The sequence below is a fragment of the Trichechus manatus genome, unplaced genomic scaffold, assembly GCF_000243295.1.
Source record: "Trichechus manatus latirostris isolate Lorelei unplaced genomic scaffold, TriManLat1.0 scaffold00010, whole genome shotgun sequence".
Lineage (NCBI taxonomy): Eukaryota > Metazoa > Chordata > Mammalia > Sirenia > Trichechidae > Trichechus > Trichechus manatus.
Window position 1 is genome coordinate 17,197,032 of NW_004443946.1, and position 27,033 is coordinate 17,224,064.

Here is a 27,033-nt window from a genome sequence, read left to right on the forward strand (position 1 = left end):
ATCCCTGAAGGGAAAACGTTTAAAAAAAAAAAAATAGTGGAAACGGAGGAGAACGAGAGCTGTTGTCCAAGAGCTTCTACGTAAAAATAAAAATTAAAAAAAAAAAACAAAAAAAAACAAAAAGAGTAAGAAAAATAAAGAGTCTCTTAAATGGTTCTGAGGGTTCTAATGATGAACTGAAAGAGGATGAGACGACGGAGGAGACAGACAGTTTTTATTGCTGGCCTGCCCCGCTTAGCTTAGCTGGCCTCCATCCGGAGTTTCTTCCTGCTTTGGGGCTCTTCCGGCTCTGACTCCGAGCTGGAGTCTGAGCCTCCATCGAAGGCAGAGATGGTGCCGCCCTTGGCGTTGGTGTAGAGGCTGTTGTCTGAGGAGGGATAGTTGGTCTGCAGTTGGGCACTCGACCTCGCCTTCTCCAGTGCACGGACTGCAAGGGAACCAAGGGAGAGCGTTACAGTCTTCTGGAGACCAGAGAGTGACCAAGTCTCAGACTCAGGGGCCAGCCTGTTCTTCCTAAGGGCTGCTTGGCCCCTGAGGCTCAGGGTGGCTCAGAAGAACTCCATTCTGGTGGCTGTTCCACCCGTACACTACACTTCACTTCCCACCCTCTTTTTCCAGCCAGGCCTGGGGGCCCAGTGGACACGGCCAGACACTCTGAAATCCCACTTAACCCGAAAGAGAACGCTTGTGAATGTCACTGCCCTGCCACGGACGCCCAGTGTGGAGACAGGAGCATGAGCTCCCTGTGGGATCCAACAGTGCAATGACAGAGGAGAAGCTGGCCTGGCGGTGCCAGCCTCCACAAGGTGCAAAATACCACGTTAACAGCTTTGATGACATCATCCACAACAGCAAGCAAGGAAGGATGACCTAAGATGTATCATCCAAAGAAAAGTATTGGCTTAGTTCTCATGTACAAGATCCACTTGGAATGACAAGCTGGACGCTTGGAAGCAAGTCACCAATACAGAGACTACCTGGGTCCTTTGACACATAGCCCCTACATGCAGGCTGCTTGGCCCAGTAACCAACCCACTGACACCTCCCACTGCCCATCCCATAGTTCAGCTCATCTTGAGCCTGGACAGTCAACCCATTTATTTTATTTTATCTGAGGTGTTCTATCCCAAGTGGTTACTTGCATTTCCTTTTACTTGCATCTTCCACGAGGGAGGAAGAGAAGTGAATTCCCCAGGAACAAAGAACTTGATCAGCTCTCGCTTTCCCCTGTGGTTGTAGGAAAAGGTGGGTGTGAGCATTTGAGAACAGCATGGGCCTAGCCCATAGGCTGCCCTGTTTGGACTACCATTGACAATGGGGAGGGCTCACTGTCCCTGAATATCTGGAGTCTCTGGTACTTACACAGCACATTCCACTCCAAGGACCTCAAAGCTCTTTTCTGAAACCTGATACCACCAGGTATGAACCCCTACCTGCAGGCAGAGCACCTGAGCCCCAAGAAGGGGAGAGATTGGGTCAGAAAAGATACAAGTCTCCAGGTGTCCAACTCCCTAGACTCCACTGTCTCCTCATTGGCGGCTCAGGTCCTTCGTCAGGATGGTTCTAACGCTCAACTACTCAGGCCCCAAGAAGCAGGGCCAAAGCTGCTTCTGTGCGCATGCTCCATAACTGGCTCTGACTCTGCAGGCCCAGACAAAAGCAGGGCCAGCTGCCCCACAAGCCTGGGCGCTCACCTTGCTGCTCCAGAAGAGCATTCTGCCGCTTGAGGTCGTCAATGTCTTGCTGGTGTGTGTGGTTTTTCCTTCGCATATACTGGATGTACTCTGTGGCTTTGTCTAGGATTTGGGCCCGTGATGCCTGTTGCAATATGAGAAAAAGCACAGGGGACAAAATAAAGACCTAGTCCGAGCAGTGAGGGAACCATGCCTTCTGCAGCAACAGCAAGGGGTGTTCTGGGAATGAGAGGGTGAGGCGGGACAAGACTGAGGAAATGAAGAGTAACTGCTATCGAGAGCCTTCTTTGTGCCAGATGCTTCACATACCTTACCTCACTAGCATTCTCAGAAAGGTAGCTCCATACACCAGGAATCTGAGGCTCAGAGAGGTTTACTGTTTTTCTCAAAATCATCAGCTAGACGGTGGCAGATTGTGGATGCAAACTCAGGTCCATGTGACTCCTGAACTTGTACTCCTCCCATGCCCTTTGATTCTTTAAGCTTAGCACACTTGCTCTATGGTAGCGCCTGACTACAGGCAGCTGGTCCAGAAAGACATGAGTAAGAAGACCTCAGTTGGAGCTGGCTTGGGATGGGAGTGGGTATGAAGTTTTTATTAACGTCCCAGAGTTCAGCCAAATGCTCAGAGTGTTGTTAACTATTTCCAAGTCAATGATGCTGCTGTGTCACTACATTTCAGCCTTCCTGTCTCAAGAAACTTTTGTGAAAGCTGTTGGTGCTCGATGTCAACACAGTAAAGGCATGAGATTGAGCCATTTCAGGAAGCAGCCACACCTTTATCATAGCTGTGGGCAGGCTGGGCACCGCCCTGTCAGAAGAACAAGTTAATAAACCAGCAAAACAGACATCAGGTTACTGTGCTCCTAGAAGTCAAATTTGCCTGAGAGATTTCCTCCAGGTTGCAAACGTGACTAGAGTGAACACGCTTGCCAGCCTGCTGAACTGGCAGAATGGTACAAAGCCAAAAGAACTGAAGCCAAAGGCAAAGTAGTCTAGTAGCTAAAGTATGGCATTCATGCCACCGAGGCTCCTTTGGAGTAGGAAAGTGTCCTACTCAGAGCAGGGCAATACTCAACAATTTTGCATAACCCCAGCAGGTCCCAAATGACCAGAACAAAGCAAGGGAAGAAAGGAAAAGAAAACATCCACACTCAGGCTAGCAAAACTAGATCCATTTGTATTAAATCCTGACAATCTCAATGTCTAGCCCTCAGGTTGGGTAGGGTATCAGAGAAGTGTACAAGGTCTGCGTTTATTCACCAGTCCTCTCAAGTACTTAAAGCAATTTCCTCAAAAGGAAATCGTTCATATTTAATCAACCAATTTTTATCTGGTACAAAATATGTGCAAGGTACTGGATAGACACTGGGGAAATAAAATGTGTTAGTCATGGCTTCTTTTGCCCAGAAACTACTTAGTTGAAGAGGAGAATATATACACACAGACAAATCACAGGGCAGCACCAACAAGTGAAACCTTAGTAGTGCAGATTAGAAAGGCCACAGGAAAGATGGCTTCTTGCTGGGGGGATTACCTACTGCCTGCCAGGTGTTGGCCTGGGCTCTGCTCACAACTGCTACCATCTGAAATGGTGACCTCTGCATTAGACCAAAGTGGACTTTGTGGGAAAGGGTCACTCTGGGCCCAGGCAAGACATGAGGGGTGGGAAACAGCCAGATGTATTTCTTAAGTTGAGTAGGTTAGCTTATGTGCAATGTGGGCTTGCAAATCTGGTTGTAAGGCCACTCCAGATGCTGTCTCCCATTTCTGCCAAACGGGCCTTATTAGGGTCTAATCATTAGGTGGTAAAATTAAAATATAAGGCACATAATTAAAAGGAACTAATTAAAATATCTTGCCTCTCTGGATACTAGAGATGGAAGAAAAACAGTAAATACTATATGATAGGTGGCAGAGTGGTATAGTGGCAAGGAACAGTTTGGGATTCAGGAGATGGTGGTGCAGTCTAGGCTTTGTCATTAATGGGCCTTGTGACTGCAGACACAACATCTCTCTCCATGGCCATTCCTTATCTGACTAGAAGTTCTCTAAGACTCCACACCTAGCCCTCCAAATTCTACCCTCTCCACCACTGATATAATTACTAGGCATATTTAGACCCTAGTCTCTCTTTAAATTTGCCTATTTTAAAACTACTTTTCAACTAACAGTTCCCAGGCAACAACATTAGCTCTTATGTACATCTGGGACAAGAGAAAAAAGCAAAAATTTCTGATAGCAGAGGCCGCTTGCAACTGTTCGGTAACAACTTTTCATGAATGACCAAACTAAGCAGTAGCCTTTATGCTACCAATTTCTCCTTCAAATATTTAGACATTTATACATGAAACCATGAAATCAGGATCAAGAGTGAAATGTGAGCAGAAAGCATAGTAACACAAACCAGAAGAAGGATCCCGTGAATGATGGGATTTCCACATCATGGTAGTTTTTGGATGAAGATAAAATTCATAGATGTTCAGAACACAGAGTGCCTCGGGAACAAGAGGTCCCAAAGAAGGCTTTAATCCAGCCTTTAAATCTAGCACGAGGCTTCCAGAATGTTAAGCACAGCCCTTCCTTCACTTCCATGGAAAACAGAAGCACTCCAGGTCACTCTGGGTGCCCCTGACCACGCACAGGCTCCTCTCACCCCTCAGCAAGTCCAAAAGAGCAGTTCAGAGTTAACTTTATCTTGCCTTTCCCAACGTACCAACAAGAATTAAACCAAACAAGAAAAAATTTAAAGCACAAAATACAGAATTTCCCCAAATTTGCATATCCATCTGTTCTGGGGAGAAAAAGCAAAAAGACTGAAGCTAGAAAATGCTACTCATCTAAAATCCCATCCTCCCATCTTTCCAAACCACACAAGATCATGTGACCAGCCATAAGGTTAAGGTGCGGGCAGGCCCGTCTTTGTCTTTATGAGTTTGTAATATGTGTACAGTAAACACGAAGGCAGCAAGAAGCCCTGGGATATATGACATGAACTATGGAACGACTGTGAGCTTTCAATTTCTATTTTCGCTCTGTCAACTGAATCAACTGACAATCCACAAGTGAGTGGGACTGAGAAGAGAATCTGGAAGTCAGAGAGTCCACAGACAGCTGACTCTTGCCTTTGGGTACTCAGGACCGGGATAATTTTTTTCTCGGTAGTTTCTACAATTAGAAGCTGCTAATTCTGACTCTGCCTTTCTGAACAGAAACGAGTCTCTTAAATGGTTTGGACACAGCCCTGGAGCAGGATGGACTGGGGATGAGGGGACCAAAGACAGAAGCGCGAATTAATGCAAACTGGCTCCTTGGACCTCTTCTTCACCTCTGGGAGTCATGCAAAAGGATGCTGAGCAGCCTTGCCAAACCTTGTTTCAAAGCCATGGTTGCAAACTGCAATACAAATAATGATGATGATAGATAGCAATGGCGGCAGCCAACACTTACTGAGTACTTACCAAGTGCCAGGCATCCTCACACAACCTTCTGATGTATTATTTTCTCTATTTTATAAACAAGGAAACTGAGGCACAGAGCTCTAACTTGCCCAATGTCACATAACTAGCAGGTAGCAGAGTCAGAACCTGAACTCAGGTAGTCTGGTTGTAGGGCCCATGCTCTTGAGCACTCTGCTGTAACATCTGCTCTTTTACTGCCCATATGTCAGGCACATTGCACATTATCTCAACAAATCCTCAATGCTATCGTAAGGTAGGTATTACTACCCTCTGACTTTACAGATAAAGAAACTGAGGCTCAGAGAGGAAACAGCCTAAAATCACAGTGCCACTAAGAGGCTGAGAAAGGATTCGAATGCAGGCCCACATGACTCGAAAATCCATGCTCTTTCTACTAAATCACCAAGCCACACAGGGCATGAACACTATCTTTTATTTTTCTCATCTCTGACAGTCCTCCCTACCTGCGGTCACTTCCTGCAAGTGACTGTCACTATCAACAGGTATTTCTTCAGAGTCAACCCATCCTCCAGAGGCACCCACTTTGTTACAGAGCTCTGCTTTGGACCAGAGTCCGCCCACGCCATGTGGTGGAGCAAAAATCTACTATGTATTTCAATGAAAGGCCCCGGATCCAAAAGTGTTTGATTCCAATCAGAACCTTTTAAGACCCCAAATGATTCCTGAAGTAGTTAACACTAATGCCCAGGATGAGGTCCAAGGTTACTAAATCCCATTTAAGGAAGGGGTTATAGATAAAGAGTTCCAAACATTTCTGGAGTCATAAGTCTTATTACAGTAACTTGGATTTGTGTAAAATCCCAAATGTTTTAAAAGGTGGGTGGGGAGAGGTGAAGAAGAGAACAGTAGTACTAGATTGTTAACCTCAATAACACCAGAAGGTCTGCTCACCGCTGTTCCCCAGGGTCCTAATGCTGACTTGAGAAACATTGATCTTAGCTTTCTGTCAAAAAGAGATTCTACAGAGCTGGTATTCCAGATGCCTTGTTCCCTCAAAAACCAAATGCCATGTCCTGAGAGATGAAAAAAACTACTTACTACCTGACTCACCAACTGACATGTGTTTTATTTTGCACTAGTTACTTTAAAGAAAATAAAAACATTTACTTTTTGAAATCCGCATAAGCTTTTATACATATTAAGATAAAGACAGGGCTAGGGCAAAGCTAAGGAGCCCTGATGGCGCAGTGGTTACGCGCTCAGCTGTTAACTGAAAGGTCGGTGGCTCCAAATGTGGCAGTCTGCTTCCATAAAGATTACAGCCTTGGAAGCCCTCTGGGGCAGTTCTACTCTGTCCTATAGGGTCACTGTGAATCACAATCCACTCAAGGGGTTTAGGGGAAACTGGTGTAAACTTATATTTGAATAAGCCATCTTCTGCGAAAAAAAAAGTTGAAGACTGTACAATAGGCTTAGGTTTCTTGAATGAAATGAAACCATTTCATTTACAGAGTTAGAATGCAATAGTTTCACTGGGACCCTGTTCCTTTTGGGGTGATAAAAATGTTTTGAAACTATACAGAGGTGGTAACTGCACAACACTATGAATGCGCTAAATGCCACTGACTTGTTCATTCTAAAACGACTAATTTCACGTTATATGAATTTACCGTAATTAAAAAAAGAGAGAGAGAACCACCATCAAGGCCAACAAGTGAGACTGGAGGGCAGTGGGGGGTGAGAGCCAGCAGAGTCACATGGCCCCTCGGCAGCTTCCTCCTCCCAGGCCCTCCCCAGCTTGCAGGACTGTTTTGCTCATCACTACGGAAAGGCAGAGCTATCAAGCTCTATAAGGGGCTTAGTTAAAGCTAGGAGTTGGACATTTGTTTAAGGGTCAGCACAAATCATTTTTCAAACCTTGCATTCTTTTTTCTTGTGTCCTTGGTAGTTTGAAACCGAGGTGTGGCACTTCCCTATCAAATCTTTGGCCACAAATAACAGGAGCACACAGTTCCCCAAAGAGGAAATACAACTAGGAAACAAACATGTGGAAAAAATATTATTCTCCGGGATAATAAATAAAACACAAAATCAAGACACTGCCTTTTGTCTATGGAATTAGTCATCCTCTTCCAAAAAAATACTCAGTAATGGTGACATTGGTACTCTCAAAAACACTGCCAAAGGCTAGCCTTTAGAACTTGTTGAAAAAGAAAGAAATGAAAACAATCATCCTGAAAAGCAATTAAACAGCAAAAAACCAGATGCTCATACCCCTTGACCCAATGATCCAACTTCTAGGAATCTACTCTGTGGAAACAGCCACATATACCAAAATGTTCACCACTACTACATTATTTACAAAACTGAAAAACTGGAAGCAACTTAAACATCCAACAGAAAAATGCTTAATGAGTAATATGAACACTATCACAAGGGAAAAAAGCATATCATGTGAAGGCAGCAAGCTGTAACATTTTACCCACATAAAGCATGCATATGAGGAGACCAGAAAGGAATACACAAACTGATAATACCACATTTTCTTGTTACTCAGATGCTATACATTTTAAGATGAACCATGAATTTAAAAGCAGCTTTTTGGGAAGAAAAACAAGAGAGCACTTATTCTGACATCCACTTTAAGATGGTGCCCAATTTCAGTCTCATTAAAATGGGTGAGGTGGGGAGAATACGTCTTTGAGCCACACTGTCCAATACAGTAGCCGCTAGTCACATGTGGCAAATGAGCACTTGAAATGTGATTACTCTAAATTGAGATGTGCCAGAAGCATAAAACACGCACCAGATTTTTAAGACTTAGTGCAAGAAAGTGAATGTAAAATATCTCATTAAAAATTTTTACTATATCGATTTCAACCCTGTTAACTCACTGCCGTCAAGTCAGTTCCGACTCAGTAGTAACCCTGTAAGACAGAGTAGAACTGCCCCATAGGGTTTCCAAGGAGCAGCTGGCGGATTTGAACTGCTGACCTTTTGGTTAGCAGGCGAGCTCTTAACCACTGTGACACCAGGGCTCCCTATATCAATTACATGTTGAAATTGTAACTATTTTTAATATACTGGGCTAAATAAGATACATTATTAAAATTAATTTTATCTGTTACTTTTAACTTTTTTAACGTAGCTATTAGAAAATTTAACTGTATTTAAATTCAACTGTATTTAAAATATGACTTACATTAAATTTTTACTGGGCAGTGTCGGTTATAATCTTAGAATAAAGGAAATATAGTTGTTACCAGGGAGGAGGCTTATGTTTTTTTCTTCCCATTTTTCTAAATTTTCTGCACTTTTTTTAGAGGAAAAAAGAAAAAGAAATACTAAAGGGAAAGCCTAGTAAGCCCTATCCTCCCAAATCTCAAGATGGAAAAAAAGTTGGAGTCTCCTAGCTCTCAAGTTCTCTTCATCCAAGTAAGACCTTCCTCCCAGTTCTGCAAAGCAGAGAATCCCAAAATGATTAACAAGGTTTTTGGCTTCAAGCAGCGTATCTTTTAGTTAGGTAGATAAGACAATCACAAAAATAAGGAAGAATGCACAAACAGCAAAGGATAAACTTGACAACTGGGACCTGCTAAAAATTAAACACTTATACACATCAAAAGACTTCTCCAAAAGAGTAAAAAGAGAATTCACAGACTAGGAAAAAATTTTTTGCAACAACATACCTGACAAGGGACTTATCTCTAAAATTTATAGAAAACTTCAACACCTCAACAACAAAAAGACAAACAATCCAATTAAAAAGTGGCCAAAGGACAAGAACAGGCACTTCGCCAAAGAAGACGCGGCGAACAAATACATGAAGAAATGCTCGCAATCGTATGCCATTAGAGATGAAAATCAAAATAACCAGGTATCATCTCACCCCAGCAATAACACCAATGATAAAAAAAAAAAAAAAACAGAAATCAACAAATGCTGACAAGGGTGTGGGGAGATTTGAACTCTCATACACTGCTGGTAGGATTGTAAAATGTTATAACCGTTGTGGAAAACAGTATGGCACTTCCTTAAAAATTTAGAAACAGAGATACCGCATGATCCAGCAACCCCCCTACTAGGTATATATCCTGGAGAAATAAGAGCCGTGACACGAATACATACATGCACACCCATGTTCACTGCAGCATGATTCACAATAGCAAAAAGATGGAAACAACCTAAGTGCCCATTAACAGATGAATAGATAAAACTATGGTACGTACATACAGTGCAGTATTATGCAACGTTGAAGAACAATGATGAATCCGCAAAACATCTCACAATATGGATGAGCTTGGAGGACATTATGTTGAGTGAAGTAAGTCAATCACAAAAGAAAAAATACTGTATGAGACCACCATTATAGAAAGTCAAGAAAAGACTTACACACAGAAAGAAACATTCTTTGCTGGTTACCAGGAATGGGAGGGGGAAGGAGGGAAAATCACTAAGTAGATAGTAGACAAGTATTACCTTAAATAAATAAAGGGGGTATCAGCACAACATGACCAATGCCAAGGAAGACACTGGGAGGTATCCAAGAGTGAAGGCAGGAATGGTAAATACTAATAAATACATAACCCTGCAATAACAGTAATAACAAACAATAATTTACGAGTGGATACATAAGTAGATATGTAAGCTGAACAGGTGTGGAATGGTGTATGAGATTACATCCACAAGCATATACAGGTTTGGCAGAGAATATTTACACATACTTATTTGTATGTGCTGCAAATATATTCATATATATAGTAGAGTACACAGGAGGCAAAGTTATGAAAACCTCTTAGCCATGACCAAATACCTTATGGGACTGAGTCACTGGGCTTGAGGGTTTAGGACCATAGTCTCAGGGACATCTAGGTCAACTGGCATAACACAGTCCATTAAGACAATGTTCCACATCCTACTTTGCTGAGCGGTGACTGGGGTCTTAAAAGCTTGCAAGCAGCCATCTAAGATAACAACTACTGGTCTCTTCCTTTTCAGAGCAAAGAAGAGTGAAGAAAATCAAAGACTCAAAGAAACAATTAGTCCAAAAGGACTAATGGACCACATGAACCACAGCCTCACTAGCCAATGACCAGAAGAACTAGACGGTGCCTGGCTTCTACTTCTGACCCCTCTGATCAGAATCACAATAGAAGGTCCTGGACAGAGTGGAAGGAAAATGTAGAACCAAATTCAAACCCATTATAAGACCAGATTTACTGGTCTGATAGAGACTGTTGGAACCCTCAAGACTATGGCTCTTAGATACCCTTCAAAACTGCAACTAAATCCACTTCCAGAGCTCACCTTTCAGCCAGACAACAGACAGGCCTATAAAGTGAACAGTAACACCTGTGAGGAATGTGCTCCTCAGAACAATCAACCATATAAGACAAAGGGTAGCATTTGCCAAAAAACAAAGTTCAGAAGGCAGGAAGGGGCAGGAAAGATGGGTGAATGGAAACAGGGAACCAGGGAAGAAGTGGGTAGACTGTTGAGGGGATTGCGACTCATGTCATGAAACAAAATGTCATAAACTGTTGAATGGGAAACTAATCTGCTCTGCAAACTTTCACCCAAACCAAAATAAAATGTTTTTTTTTTTAAAAAAAGAAAAAAATACCCAAAAGGACCACACAAAAGGCCAGTGGTGTTAAAGGAAGAGAAGTACTATGGAGTTCAAAGGGCAGGGAAGTATTTGATACAAGCCTTGAAGGCCGGGTAGCTGGAGACAGGGAATGGGAGGGCCAGGCAGGCAGACAGAAACACATTAAGTGTACACAGGCAGGAAAGCGTGCACTGGACTGGGTAGCCCTTGTGAGTGGTTCTTTTAAATGTGAAACCCAACCCTAGGGGGCAGTTCTACTCTACTCTACAGGGTTGCTATGAGTTGGAATCAACTCGAAAGCAGTGGGTTTGGTTTTTTTGTTTTGGAGTTGCCTTAATCCTTGTGTGGCTTAAACAGTGAAGCACTTGGCTACCAAGTGTGAAGGCTGGCGGTTCTAACCCACCCAGAGGCACCTCAGAAGACAAGGCCTGGTGATCTGCTTCCAAAGGCTCACAGCCTTAAAAACTCTATGGAGCACAGTTCTCTGCAACACGAGGTCCCCATGAATAGGAATTGACTCAGCAGCAACAGTTTTCTTTTTTTGTTTGGCCAGCGGTGGGGGCGGTGGATTGCCTCGATTAGGCCAGCTGGCTACCTCTCAGGTGTAGATTAAAAGGAACACATCTACATTAAGATCACATCATTGGGACTGAGGAGTCTCCGGCTGGTGCAAATGGTTAATGTCCCGAACTACTAACCAAAAGGTTGGTGGTTTGAGTCTACCCAGAGGCGCCTTGGAAGAAAGGCCTGGTAATATACTTCCAAAGAATCAGCCATTGAAAACTCTACGCAGTACAGTTCTAGTCTTAACACATATGAGGTTGCCAAGAGTCAGAAACAACTGGACGGCAACTGGTTTTATTGGTGCTGAAGGATTTTAAAGTAAGTTGCAGATATGAATGTCAGTGCACTCTAGTCTCCAGTCCAGTAACAACAGAAACAAACAGTATTTCCTTGACTTTAAAAAAAAAAAAAAAAAAAGTGAAAGCCAGATTTCACCAGGCTTGAGTTGGACCTTGAGGAAAAGAACGAACTCAGTTAAGCTGACAGTGACATCCCTGGGGAAACAGTATATACCCTGCTATAATAAGCGAAGGGCTAATGTAGGAAAGTAGAAGGTCAGCGAAAGAGAGGAAGGCCCTCAACGACATAGACTGACACAGCGTCTGCAACGATGGGCTCAAGCATAGCAACGTTTGTGAGGATGGTGCAAGAGTGGGCAGTGTTTCGTTCTGTTACACACAGGGTTGCTATGAACTGGAACCGACTCGACACCACCTAACAATAACAATGTAGGAAAGGAAGAAAAAAGCAAAAGGGCAAGTTGGTTACCTTATTTAGAGAACATGGAATACCAGTGATTAATCTTAATGAGTAATAAAAAGCTCTAGGTTTTCAGCAGAGCACAAATACAGTGTATAAAGAATTACATAAATACATTTATAGATGCTGACCCTAAAGCTTAAGGCAGACTTGGGCAACTATGGGTAACACTGAAGATGTAGAAAATTCAAGAGAAAATAACTGCCCAAGTTGGAGTCTAGCCAGGTAATAACCTTAATGAGTAACAAGGTGAAAAGCGCAGGGCGGTGGTGCAGTGGTTAAGCGCTCAGCTGCTAACTGAAAAGTCGTGGTTCGAACCCACCAGCTGCTCTGCAGAAAAAAGATGTGGCAGTCTGCTTCCATAAAGATTATAGCCTTGGAAATCCTATGAGGCAGTTCTACTCTGTCCTATACAGTCACTGTGAGTCGGAATTGAATTGTCGGCAATGGGTTTGGGTTTTTTGGTGGTTCTCATTTCACTTAAAAGAGAATCCCTCCAGCAGCCCAGATATGATGTAAAGACACAGTGTTGCTGAATGAACTGTCCTGGCTTTTGAAGCATCCACCAGAATGGGCCACCTCCCAGTGTAACATGGCCAGGTTACACAGGTAACTTGTTTCCTTCCGTTAATAAATACCCACTGCACTCCCTACTATGTGCCAGGCACTGAGGGAAGAAACTATGACCAAAAGAAGACATTTTCCTTGCCTTCATGGTACTTATTATGGTTATTTAATGATCACTTAACATTCATCAAATAATCACATAAATATATGTAAAATTACAACTGGGATAAATGCCTTGGTCACAGTGCTATGAGAGGGTCTAAGAGGGATCCTGTCCTTCAGCCTTAAGGATCATTCTGTTCCTGGCATAAGGAAATGATTTGGTTTCAACATCTACCTGTTAAGGAAATCAGGCTCTAGTGGAAATGAGACTGAAATGAGCTCAGTGTTTTTACCTTTTATTTGCTGTGCAGCATGTTACCTATCATTGTTAACTGTTACGTATAATAGTCTCCCAACAAGAGAGCAAGACCCTCCAGAGTAGACACCACTCATTACACCTTTAAATATCTATAGCACTTACAACGCTCTTATTCATCTAGGGGAGCACCACAAAGTTGGCTTTGCCATTTTCTTCAAACAGCTGAGCAAGCCCGTCGTTTTCCTCTGGCTCTCTCACTGCACAATGTGTGTAAGAGCCAGACTCTGTGGTAAGCACTGACAGAGGCAGCCCTCATGTTCCCACACCAAAATTAAGAAATTCTGAACTTAACGCTGACTAGGTGAAAAAACCTTGTTTTTAATTTTCATTTACGTTATATTTTCTTTTCAACATAGCTCTATCCAGAAGGAAGAAATCCAGAGCACATATGCCTAAGACAACAGTAAGTATTGTCAACAGGCACTTAGAAAGAGACTTAAAAGACGAGAAACTACTACAAACCACTGTACAAATGGCAATAGTGAAATATAACTTTCTATCCCTAAAGTCAAACGTGATAAGGAGACACTGTGACTGGATATAATCATCTGGTTCAGGTGCTGAAGCTAACTCTTTTGAGAGAGAGCAGAATTCTATCCCCATCGTAAAGGCAAGGAAACCTTGGTGGGGTAGTGGTTAAGAGCCACAGCTGCTAACCAAAAGCTGGCAGTTCGAATTCAGCAGGTGCTCCTTGGAAACCCTATGGGGCAATTCTACTCTGTCCTATAGGGTCACTATGAGTTGGACTCGACGACAAGGGGTTTGGTTTTGCTTTGTAAAGGCAAACTGATGGGGTGACATCAACAGGATGAACTCAATTGTTGGCAAGGAGCCATTTAGCAACATACCCTAGGGACCCTAACTGAGGCTTCTGAAAACAGAATTGTTACTACCTTTTTTCCCTCCTCAAGAAAAGTAACGTCTCCCTATAAAAAACGGGCCACAATTGACTTTGCCCTTACTACTTTACTCTGGTTGACTGGCTGAGGGTTCTGATTCCATCCTATCTTTCCCAGCTGGCTCCATGTCCAGCTGAAAAACAGCAAAGGACACAAAACACTCAAACAACAGAGTTTAAGACACAAAACATTAGCATTAAAGGCACATGCCCTCTAAAAGAAGCATCCTCTTGAACATAAATGTCCACTTGCTAACACTGGGACCTAGGGCAAGACCCAAATGGATGCCAACTGTAATGGTCTATTTCTTGGGCTCAGAGCAGCCATGTGAACTCAGAAAGAATTTATAATCTTTCAATGATCCTCAACTCTCTGCATCTCAGTATTATCTACTGCTGCCACTCAGGGAAGAGTATTCTAGTAGTAGCCCAGGTATCACACACAGCCCAGAGCAATGTCTCTATCCAGGTGAAGCTCCCAAGATACAGACAAAATATGTTATTTAAGCAAGATTTAAAATACCCTTAAATTGTCTACCCCATGGAGCGTATGAGGTGGAACTGACTTGACAGCAATGCGTTACGGAGTGTTGGAGCCCTGGCAGCCCAGTAGTTAAGCACTCAGCTGCTAACTGAAAGGTCAGCAGTTGAAACCCACCAGCCACTTCAGGGGAGAAAGATGTGGCAGTCTGCTTCCATAAAAAAAAAATTACAGCCTTGGAAACCTGATGGGCAGTTCTACTCTGTCCTATAGGGTCGCTATGACTCAAAATCAACTCGACAGTAACAGTATGGACTGTTAGAAAGACAGAACTTAGCAACCAGCAGTCCTGAGTTCTAGTCCCTGTGCCCTAATAGACTGGGATCATGACCCTGAGCCTGCTTCTTCTGGTAAGTAGTAGCAGCAGTAACTGTACCAACTGAATTGCTGTGCTGATTTAACTTTACACTGTAATACAGACATTAATTATTACTGTTTACTTAAGTAAAAGGTGACTATTCTTTAGGATATTTATTTTACAGTGCAAATACAGGAAACGAAGTATAAATGGAGTTTAGGTTTCATACTCAAAGCTATTTTTTCCGTAAGTATCCCCTATTCTTGGTTAAGATCTAACTTAACACTGGTTTCCCTTTAAAAACAAAAGGCTCAGCATACATATGACAGACAATCTAAATGCTAAGTTAGAAATCACCTGAACATAAAGATGCTCAAGTCACAGGAGACTGAAGAGCTCCCTTCTAAGAATCTGCTCTAAGTTCCCCAAACTCACACAGTAAAATAATCAGGGCTTTGAACTGGTTCTTCCTGGTTCAGTCATGGCTGAGGAAGTGACACTGAAAGTGACCTGAATTTTTAGAATTTGAGTGAACCAGAATGGTAAATGGAATGGGAAAAATTACGAGTCAAAACCCTGCTAGAAACTTAATCTCCTTCTAAGAAAACAAGGCCAGCATACGTGCTGCATAGCAACCAAATCACCTGCCCCAAGGATTTTGCACAGAGCGGGAAACAGCAGCGCCCTGCTCAAAGATGGTGGCCACCTGCACAGCTTTGAATGTCTGTGTGTCTGTCGCTCTCCAGAGTCATGGCAATAATCCAATCTCACGCATTAGGCTCCTCAAAGGGCTCACTACACCTCTTCCAAGTCTCTCATTTCAGGGCTTCGACGTGTGACTTTCCCATTCCAGATTACCCAATTGTAAAAATTTGAGCACCTGGTTTCACTTCATCAGCCATGACTGAACCAGTATGAACTGGTCTAAAGCCCTGAAAATAATCATTTTGTGATTATTTACATAATGTCACAATCTTAATTACTGCAATCTAAATCAGCATGAGCCAATTTCCTTTGGTTTAAATACCACGTTTTAAAAAATTGCAACATTTAGTCAGAACTCAGAAGTCTGAGCGACCAAAGTATTCTGTTAGAGTCACTGCACCTGTGAAATAATGCTGGTAGACAAAGAGAATAATGAAGATCGAGGTCTTTAGACGGGAAGGGGCTGGGATTCAACCACAGCTAATAGCCATTTCCTGTATTCACTCTCAGTGTGAAATATCTGTATTATTACACAGGATAGGTTAGGATTTCAAAATTAGAATGGCACCTACTAAATTCCCAAATTAGGGCTTTGTTGACTGGCTCCCCTTAACCACCTCTTCCTCCTCCCCCTACCCCCAGTCCCGATACTTCTCTGACCACCTTCCTTTCACTCATTCCACTCCAACCAGCTGTACAGGAAATGCTCCCATGTTCCTGCGTCAGTGCTATTATACTTGCCTTCCCTCTGCCTGGAATGCTCATCACCAGATAGATGCACAGTTCTTTCCTTTATTTCCTTCAAATGTTTGTTCAAATGTCACCTTCTTAGCGAAACATGTCTTATTTACCTGAGTTAAAATTGCAACCCTTTCTTTGCTGCTTAATTTTCATCCACAGCATTTACCTGATGCACCATATATCTATTTTAACTTATTAATTCCTTTTATATCCTTTCCTTATCAGAATAAGGGCTTCTGTTTTTGCCTGTTTTGTTCACTGCTATACTCCAGTATTTAGAACAGTACCTGGCAGGTAGCAGGACTCAATAAATATTTGTACTGAATGGAGTAAGTGAATAAATGAATGGGTCAGAACAAATGACTAACTATTCTGTCTGTAAGGCCACCGAATTCAAACCTTCAACTTCCTTGAAGAAAGGAGACAACATAAGATTTAGGATAATAAGGACTTAAGAAAGGATGTTATGGCAATGTAAAATATGCTACATAAGGAAAAAAGCAGAGTTCCTATGACCTGCCTCTCCCAAAGTCTTCTCAAACTTAAGAATGTCACCTGACTACTTGTTATAAATACAGATTTCCAGGCCTGCCTCCAGAAAAGCTGATTCGGTAGTGATTGTGATGGGGGTAGTCCACAAGCCACAATTCAGAAACAATGCCTTGGCACCACTCCTAGTCAGATGTGACTATGGGATTTAGGAGAAGGGAACTCTTGTCCATTTAGTTCACCATGGTGATTTTAACTGATGCCATGATACTGGAACAAGCACCAAATGTCAAAAGTTCAGACAAGCACAAGAGACAATCCTTTGCATGTGTATACTTCGACTAAAAGAGGGTGTGTCCCTTTCACCATCATAACAATTTCCTGTGGTGCTTAGACAGTGTTGGGCCCAGGAATGTCGTTATTCCAGGTAAGTATCTTGGTTCAAGGCCATTAAATCAAGTCCACACTAAGAAGGCCTAATCCATGGCCAATTCTGGTTTTGTAATACCACTTATTTACATGGCCTGTTTTGTTTTAATAAAAATCAGACCTAATGTATGCTTCAGCCACATGGAAAGCCATACCTCAGATAAAGTATAAAGCACATAACTTACGAGAGTCACAAGTACAAGCAAAAAGAAATCATAATGGTTCTGAATTTTACAGTGGATAACCAAATCCAGGAACCCCACCACAGAGGTAAATCAGGAGAGCCATTCAAAGTACACCTGAGAGCAAAGATTCTTCTAAACAAAATGGCTGCTTGCTTATACTCTGGATCACTGGACCAGAAAAACATAGGTCCTCTTCCAAGTTTGGCACTTATTTTACTGAATTCTTGTAGAGATCGGCCAGCTACATTCTGTGTCAAGGGTTGAACTAACTTTGCAAACATGTCTTCTCCAAATTCCAGAGAATAACTCTAACTCACAGGCTTTTACTCAAAGCTCCTCACTTTGCTTTCAAATGCAGAAACAGCTGGCACCTATCCCTCCAGGAAAAACATTAGTTTCTTCAAGGCCACCAGTGGGAAGGGAAGGAGGAGAAAGAATGATTACTTTTTTCTTCTATTGAACCATATGAAAGAAATTCTTATGGAAATATGGAGTATCAATGACCTCAGGACTCTTTAGTGTTATCCCAAACTATGGACTACTCTCTATACTACAGTGTACAGTTATAACAATTTCTTGCACACATAATTTATTACAATTAATGCTAATTTTAAAAGGGCAATTCCTACTGATCTCTTACAAGCAGCTCCAGTACATGAGACATGTTTTGCTAGGGTAAAATAAGCAGGTAGGGTACATGATGTTCCTTCAAAGTGGATCAAGAATCAAAAAGTAAGAGAACCATGACATCTGAATATCCTTGACTACAGTTTTTCCCAGAGAGGTGAGTGCCCTGCCAAGCCCCATAGTAAGTTCCAAGCTAGTGGTGGCTATTCAGCTTTCTTAATAAACTCACCTTCTCTCCTTGGAGTGATGGGACCGAGTCCCGCAAACTATGAAAGCTGTCTTTGATGTGGTCCCTACGTTTTCTCTCCAGTGCATTATGATGAGCCCGTTTGTCAGCCTAGAAGAATGGGAGAAAGAGCACATTAGAAATGTCACTCGTTTTGCTTGGTACAAGGCAGGTGGGGTATAGCCTGGAAGTAAATGCTGTCAGCGCTGTCCCTGGTGATTGGAGTGGGAAGGATTTGTCGAGGTGGGCAGTTAGGAGTCTCCAGATTTAGGCTCTGCTAAAGGGGGAGAAAGGTGGTGAGCAAGGCTTGCGACAGGAACATCCAAAGTAGCTCGATCCATCCAGCTCATGCGTAAGTAAAAGAAAAGTTATTCATGGGGACAAAATGTGACTCTCCTGCAACACCAGTCCTTTCTCCAACTTACTTATGTGACAGAACAGCTGCCAGTCTGTGGTTGGGAGGTGACACGGAAAAGCTCCAGCAGCCCCTTTATAGGGTATGATCGCCCCCACTGTAAGAGATTCCCATGGTGGGTGCCCAGGGAAGGAGTTAAGTCATTGGTGCAGTGCTTCTTTCCATGTGAAACCCATCACCATGAGTCTCTGTCTGGTCTCCAGCTCACTAAAGGTACTAGGTTAGGATCTTCTAGCCAAACTATACGATAGAAACTGAAACCTCTAGAAAACCCAGGTGCTTGAATCTGAGATCATTCTAACAGAGCTGATAAAGACAACAACTACACTCTGAGTTCCTGTTTTTTAAAGTAGCTCCAAGATGCTATCCTGCCAAGGGCTTCGCCTCACACAGGCTGTGCCAGAAAGACAAGTTCATAGATGGCAGATCTTTTGACACCCATAGGCTCTGAATAAATTTCCTCAAGCACCTGTGGCAGGTCATACTGATTTGGCATTTTCTAAATGTTCACAGACCAACATCTTTATCCTGGTCCTGCTCAGAACCACAAAGAGGAACAGTCAGCTGGACAGGGAGGAAGACTGCCAACAATCAGGAATGGCAAAATGCACTGGAGCTCCAGGCAGAAGTGACAATGCTGGGAGCACTGGGAGACTGTTCAGTGGGTCCTCGTTAAAGGGAAATCTCCTCTAAACACAACACAAATGCTTACTTAACCTGAAGCAACAACTTAACCACATCTACACTTTGGGAGTTATGGAAATAAAGATACTCTGAGAATTTACCCTGAATATACAAGGCTGCACTGAGTTTACCTAAAGAGCAAGTCTGTATGGGAAGTTCAAGTAGCTTTAATCTACCCAGACAGAGTACCAGGAATTTTAAAAATGAACCAACAGGAGGAAATACTTGGCTTAGCATCAGAATAATGCTGCCTCAAAAGAATTCCTGTATTAGACAAGATGTACAGACAAAAATCCAGACAGGAATTGTAGAGATGAAAAGGACCTGAAATTCTCATATTATCTAATCCAAAAAGTCTAAGTCATTACTGAGGAAGAGGAGGTTGGGAGTAGCTGTGGTAATTTTAGTTACTTGCTGGTCTTTCAAGCACAACACCTCACCTACGGCTCTGTTGAATCTGACACAGGGTTCCCATCACGACCTGGTTCTCCACAGCATATCACTCTTTTCCAGGGCAGGGGCCTGCAGCATTTCTAAAGCTCTCCTTATCAAGTCTGATTCCACTGTAAAATGAATGTTTACTGAACCATCATGACATATGGAATATTATGGGGAAATTGAGGGGACAATCAAGCTAGAAACAAGAGACAACCTGAGGCTAGAGAGCTACTCTGCATCATACGACTTTACAGCAAGAAAACGTCCGATGCCTTTTCAGAGCCATATGAAATAGCAGCATAAAATATGAAGGCATTAAAGATATTTAAGTACCCAATCCTTTTCTTACTTCCTGATCCCTTTAGTCATCTATATACAGGTAAACTGGGCTGGGTTCTAACTTGGACTGTAACTAAACAGCTTAGAAAGTTGAGGGATGACATTTGGCAGGTATCAAGACTCTCCTGCATTGGCTATATACTTCCTTAAGGTGGCTTATTTACATGCAAATTAATGGCCCAGCTTTCATCTCCAGCAGTGGCCCAAGATACTCCTGACTACTAAATCACCCCATTCCTGGCCCTCCTACCAGGTGAAGAACTGTGCACAAAAGCAATCACACCAGAGTTACCCACAATCCCTCTTGTTGATACAAATAAAATTCTAAGTGTCTGTTTTCTTTTTGGGAAAGACCTGCAAATCTCAAAATGCTAGAATTGAGTTGGACTTGGTTTCACTCAGGCCTGCACTAGAGGGGTGGAGCTAAGTATAATCTAACACCAAAATCATCCCCACAATGCACTACCTCCTTCCCATTCACTGAGCCCTGAAAGGACTCAAATGGGCAAGTCTTTCGGTTAGAGGATTGTAAGTGAACTTGGCTGTGGACCATCAGCAGAAATCTTGGCTTCTCATCTGGGGAGCCAGCCAAGTTTGAGAAGCTGGCTCAACAAGGAAAGGCAGCAGTCTACTGCCTGGTAGAAAGCCTGGGCGGGAGACTGTTCTCAAAGTAGTGGATGGAATTTCTGTGGTGGTTCCAGGCCCAATTTAACTAGCAGAAGAATGGAATTTTAGACCAATCCCCGCTGCCATGTCCATCCCAGAGCTGCTACGCTTAACCAGTCAGTTTTAAAGCTCTCTGAGACAATGACAAGGATGTATTTTTCTCCTCCCTACCCCTCACTTGAAAGAGCAAGTTAGAAATACGCAGAACTAACATGTCTAATTCCAGGCAACTTTGAACTTAATGATACACTATAGTGGCTTGAAAGAGCATATGGAAAACCTTTACACAAGGCTGAGAATTCAGTTTGAGAAACATTTCCAAACCACAGATCTATCCAACCTGGTAACACTGCTCCCCCACTCCTCATTCAAATGGAGGGCCAGTTGCCAGACTTATCACTGCCTTGTTAACTGTCTTCACTTGCTGGCAACTCTTTTTGAAGGGGCCAAGACTTCAGAGCTGAGAAAGAAAAACTGGGCGAAGACTTCCAGTGTGAGACATCTGAGATCCTCCCATAAATTCAAAACTGATTTAAAAAAAGGGAGGGGGGCAAACAATTGTGTCTTGAACAAATAAAGCTCAACTCAGATGAGCCAGCTTTCTCCTTCCTGTACTGAGAAAGATGTTTGATAATGAAAACGGGTGGTACTGAAAGCACCCTTGTGGAATTAATTAAGCACTCAGGCACAATTCTAGGAGACAAGGTATTCTTGTGCTGTACAGGAGGCCCCCAGATACCTCAGGTACACAACCTATAAGGAAGGGCTTTTGCTTCAAGTACACCGGATTTGCAGTTTCTACCAGAAAACTCTTCCTTCAGGGCATCTTAAACTAACACAAATACTGACTCTGCAATACTGAAGAGTGGCTCACAGATGCACAACAGGAACTCCAGCACCAAATCGCTTCCAGCTTGGCCATTTCTGCCAAGGTTTTTATTCAGCCTGAGTTTTATTTCCACCAAACTTTCCACACTGGCAGCCAGAATAAAAATCTTCACCTACAATTTGTCCATCTCTGACACTAACAAGCACGTGTATCTTAAGGGTTGTTAAATGCTAAAAGCAAATGTTATTCTGTGAGCCAAGAAGTTGCTAAACTGGTAGGAGGTCATCTAAGTTAAACAGGTCTTCTCAAAATTGAGGGAAATCTCTTTAAATTATTTCCTTCCAACTTATTGCATAGAGAACACATCTTCATTCAAGGTATGACATCAGTAAGCAGCCTAATTTCCTGCAAGTTCTAAGCAAACAGCGTGGGGAAATAAATGCTTCATTATTTAAGGATGCACAAGGCTCTCCACAACAATACATTTCATGCAGATTACCTGACACCAGCCTCACCCAGTTGGAATCTTTTCAATTCCAATATAGAAAATTCTCAGCATACAGAGAACTACAGTTGTTCACTAAACATTTATTGCCTTTAAGATTCATTCTAGATGGAAGGTAGTATTGCTTAGGGTTATTATCAAGCTATTCTTATTAAACACTAATAACCTTAACACTGGAAATACACAGGCCCAAAATTCTCATCAGAAAAGATCTATTTATTCTATCTGGTGGATCAGGACCAGATAGAATAAATAAAACTGAATTTCTAAGCAGCTTAAAACATTCATTTTAAATAACATGAAACTGCAACATGAAATAACAGGCAGCCAGGAGGAGATAAACTCACTAACGACTGTAAGAGAAAATTATTAATTTCAATTTCCCAATCCCTATCCTGCTTGAAGCTAAGACATTCCCAACATCATCTAATGAGTAAGTTTGTGATCCAGATTTTGTCTATCACGTGGTGCCTAAAAGAACTTGGGAACACTATTATCAAAATACGCCATCAAACTAGTCATTTAAGAGGAAGGATGCCTTCTTCGATCAGGAAATTTTAATTAAAAACTGAGTTGGAATCTTTGATCAACTATTTCACCATTACTGGCATCTTGAAAAAAAAAAAAAAAGAATTTTTAAACATAATACCCTTTGCTCTACGAAACAGGCACACTTAGAGACCAAACCTGACAGTTCTGCATCATTGTCAACACTCTAAGCAGAGACAAAGTACATGCATCATGCAGCACTTTTGCCATTCAACTGATTCCAGGTAAAACAGCCCCTCAATTCCTGGGTGGATTCCACTCTCAGAGGTGACCAAGCTCTTTTCTTTCTGAATACACTGCACTTCCTAAAGAAGCTAAGAGATCTGAGAAGTTAAAAATATGTCACAACAGTAATGTACAGAAGTAGAATTGCACAAATCTGTTTTTAAATCTCCCACAGGTATACTCTAACTCCAACACATTCAGCTGCCATGAAGGGCAGTATGTTGGAAAAGGCCTTGGGTTTCTTTCACTCTTTCCAAAAGAAATTTCCCAAACAGAAACAAAGCAAAAGGAACCCTTTGCATAATATATACCTGTCCCAGAAATTTATCTTTAAAATGCAAGCTTTTCCCTCCAAAAAATAATAAAAATAAACAAAATAGCATCAGTGGGATTCTGTAGTGTTTGAATTGAGTAATAAAAATTGTTTGGGGTTACCTCCTTTAAAAAAGCTTACTGGAGAAGCTGTTTTCCGTTTGCACTGAGGCAACAGAAAAAAATATTCGTCAAAACAGTTTCACTTTCTCTTACGGTTAGCCTTACCTCCTAACTCCGTTCTTGCTGAGTATCCTACATTTCTTATGTAGTAAGGTTGTACTTACTGTAGTGAGGTTACAAAACACGAATGTCTCTTTTTATATTAGGACCCACAGAACTTTTTCCAAGTAACTTTAAAAGTTGGTCTACAGACCTAAATATTAGGTTATTCACAGTCCACACCCTTTTCTGAACATTTTTCCTAAGGTAAAGCTTAAGGGCTCCCCCTGCAAAATTTTAAAAATATATTTATTATCTATACTGAGTCTCAGAGAGTAAAGAGATGTACTCACAAAGGAAAAAATACAATCTTTTTTACCCTACTCATTCACAATAATTATTTGACATACTATAAAATTAGCCTATAGTACAACTCTTTTTTCTCCATGCTGTTGTGATTTATCTTAAAAGTCTTAACAAGTATATATGTCAAAACAAAAACAAAGGGTCTAACCCACTCCCCTTACCTACCCCCAAAATCAAAGGGAAAAATCCTTGGCACCTTAACACCAAATTAAAAACACCTAGGCAAAACAATGAGATTAGCATTCTAGGAGAGTGAAGACATTTTAATAATTTAATAAATAAGTTTATATCAACACCCACGTAAATGAACATTTTGAAAAGCCGAAAGCTTTCAAGAAACTGTGAGCCAGAACTTCACAAAGAAGAAAACTTTTCCCTCACTGAAAAGCCAAAATAATTCCAATTCAATGGATAATTCTGCAAAGGAAGCCTATGAGAGCTCTAGCCAATCCCTACCCAACAACCCTGATCAGGCCCTGGGGCAGATCTTAAAAATGGAGAGTTGGAGAAAAAATGTTTTAAATAGGCTGGGCCCCAAACATAAAATTTCAGTTAATGTAAACAGACTCTACATTATTAGGAATAATAACAACTAAAAAAAGAATTCAATTTTCAAATACATGTATAAACACAAGTATGTGGTGATACTTCAAAGAGAACTAAAGCAAAACAAATTCCTGTTAGTGACTATTTTCCAGAAAATTTTTTAGGACTGCTGGGACAACTATATCCTTTGGTTTTATGGAAATATCAGTTCTTAAAAGTAAAACTTTGCTTAATGCTCATCTACTTGGACCACTTGCAAAATCTTTGCTTGCTCTAACAGCAGGTACAAGAGCGTTTGCCTTTATCCTGTGGTAATTAAATTCTTATACCAGAAGTATCAAAGTGGCATCCTGCAAACTCTAACCAATGCCTAAAACAGCCTGAATGTTCTACACATCCTTTTAAAAATCAGAATAACATAAAAATCCAGATTCCCTATCTTTCTTAAAAAAACAGAAAATCTGCTAGCACTGAATTCTCACTCCTACATAGTAATAACCCACTGGACTTGAGTAGTGGTTGCCTTTTTAGAAGAGGTATGTGCTCCCCAGTACCCCAGTCCTCATTTCTTCCCACTGCTTTATTCTATCTTGCTGTCCAGCCCCCACAACATTTGAATTGCTAGCCCCTATTCTATACCCTTCCTCCCAACTGTCAAATATTAGATACTCTGATATTCTTATGTCTTCACATCTCTGATTCTGATTTTTTATCTATTCCCCTTTTCCCCTCTATTATTCACGGAACACCCACAGTACTGGCTATGTCTCCAAAGACATGAAATTAGTGTCTACCTAAATCCACAGAACCATCTACTAAGAATACTGGTATCAAAACGCTGAGAAATTACGGATAACACTGTATGCACTCATCCATCACCTCTTAGCAAATTTGTCTCCTCAATGCCACGTCTTCAACAATTTTCCTATTTTTTTTACACCACTCCTTCAACTCAAATATAGAGTCAGACTACAATAAGCTGCACGTGACACTTTCATATTCAACCTTTGGCTCCTCTACATTTCCAAATTTCTTCACTAGAGTGCCAGATTCTACAAATCTACAGCAGTCACATGACTTACGGTTAAAGCTGACTGCATGTGGCTTCAGCTTCACACAACTATGCAGATATTGTTTAGAACTTACTTGTTCTAATCTTCTGACCACACTGCCCTGAAATAACGCTACAGTAATAACACAGAATGCTGTATTTCTCCTTTCCTGCTTGTATTACAGGGGCTAGATTCCCCAATCTGAAAACTACTGAGCGATTCCTTTCTCGCATACGGCTCCTCCCACTCAGTCACTGGAACCTATACCTGAGAATCTAGAATTATGAGATCTGCAATCTTTCCCCCACCGGGAACCCCCAGAACAAGGCCCCACCTCACCTTAGCGGTTAACAGGAAAGTTTACTACAATATTAAAAGTAATAGAATGATCTCTTTTTTTCTCTAAACCCCAAAAGTACTAGAATTGAACGGAAATGAAAATGAAATGGAGAGTAGGAGACGTACCGCAGATTGAAACCTCGGTTGCTCTTCCTGAAATAAGAGAAAAAAAAAATAGAAAATAAAGACGTTATTTTTACACTTTATGTTTCATAATTAGAAAGAAAATGCCAGCGGCAGAGGAAGCGTCGCGGGGGTAGTCAGTCCGACCCCCCTCCCTCCCTCCCCACCCCTCAGGGGGATCCGGCAGCGGGGCAAGGGGTCCGGAGCGCGGCCCCTCCTTCCGGATCCGACCGGGGCCGGAGGGAGTCCTGAGCACTGTCTCCTCCCCTCGGACCCAGCTCGGGGCTTCTAGACACTCCCAACCCCTCTATGCCCACCTTCACCCCACAGGATCCGCGGGTCACGGGAATAGGGGATCGCAGACCAACAGGGCAGGTCCTGGGCACCGTCCCCTTCCCCAGGATCCGGACAATGGGATCCCGGGCGCACCCCATCCCTGTTCCCTGTATCTTGAGAGGGATAGGGTGGGAACGGGCGGCCGCAGCACCCTACTCCTCGGGGGAGGTGGTGGTCCCAGAGGCCGCGTGTATCCTCCCCACTTCCAGTCCCAGGAGGCCGCTCCGGTTAGGAGCCGGGAACGGAGCGAGCCGGGAGCGACCGAAGCGGTCCGGGTCCCGGAGAGAAGGGGAAGGAGGCGGCGGCAGCCCGGTCTCCTCCAGCCGTCGCCCCCCAGAGAGTCCCGGCCGCTGTCCCCGCCTGACAACCCGCACGGGAAGGAAGAAGCCCCGGGACTCACGTCGCTCTCCACCTCGATGTCATCGTTATCGCTCATTTCCTACGGCCCAGGAAGCGGCCACTGCAGCGGCGGCAGGGAAAGGGGAGGGGTGAAGGGGAGGGGGAAGTCACCGACAACAACAAGCCGAGTCCCCCCCACACACACACTCACTCACTCACTCACTCACTCACTCACTCACTCACTCGCTCACTCGCTCACTCGCTCTCTCACACACACAACACGGACGAGAACCACCTCCTCACTGCAGCACCGGATCAACGGCGGCACGCACGCCCGGTCGGCCCCCTACCACGTGACGACTCGTCACGCTGAGGCCGCCGAGACTTGTAGTTCTCATTCCTTCGACTGACGGCCCAGCTGATCCCAGAAAGACTACAAATCCCATCGGGAACTTCAATCAGTCGCCGCCAGCCCGGCTTGTTGACGAAGCCCAGAGCGCCTGCGTGTCCCGTGGAGGGGGGAGGGGGGGCGGAGAGAGAAGAGCGCGATGCCTGCTGGGAGTCGTAGTCCACAGACCGCGAGTTGTCAGGAGGTTTTCCTCCCGAGGCAGCAGAGGAGGCTTCTGGGAAGAGA

General features: G+C 42.8%; 1 protein-coding gene across 11 annotated transcripts; it reads right to left on the reverse strand.

Moving 5' to 3' along the window:
* Nucleotides 1–7: 7 nt before the first annotated feature.
* MAX (MYC associated factor X) lies at nucleotides 8–26,753 on the reverse strand. 11 transcript variants are annotated; one of them, XR_002823114.1, is made up of 6 exons: nucleotides 26,042–26,432; nucleotides 25,728–25,754; nucleotides 18,178–18,285; nucleotides 1,695–1,824; nucleotides 1,143–1,227; nucleotides 303–427 (listed from the first exon to the last, which is right to left on the reverse strand). XR_002823114.1 is itself a non-coding variant. In XM_023726288.1 (5 exons), the coding sequence occupies exons 3-5, from the start codon at nucleotides 1,713–1,715 to the stop codon at nucleotides 240–242; spliced, it is 294 nt and encodes a 97-aa protein (XP_023582056.1). In that variant the 5' UTR covers nucleotides 1,716–1,818; nucleotides 18,178–18,285; nucleotides 26,461–26,496; the 3' UTR covers nucleotides 8–239. The 11 variants fall into 11 exon arrangements, 10 of the variants coding, with proteins under 10 accessions (XP_023582056.1, XP_023582057.1, XP_023582055.1 ...); XM_023726288.1 differs by lacking the exons at nucleotides 25,728–25,754; nucleotides 26,042–26,432 and adding an exon at nucleotides 26,461–26,496 and having other exon boundaries at nucleotides 8–427; nucleotides 1,695–1,818; XM_023726289.1 differs by lacking the exon at nucleotides 26,042–26,432 and having other exon boundaries at nucleotides 8–427; nucleotides 1,695–1,818; nucleotides 25,728–26,020.
* Between the last annotated feature and the right edge of the window lie 280 nt (nucleotides 26,754–27,033).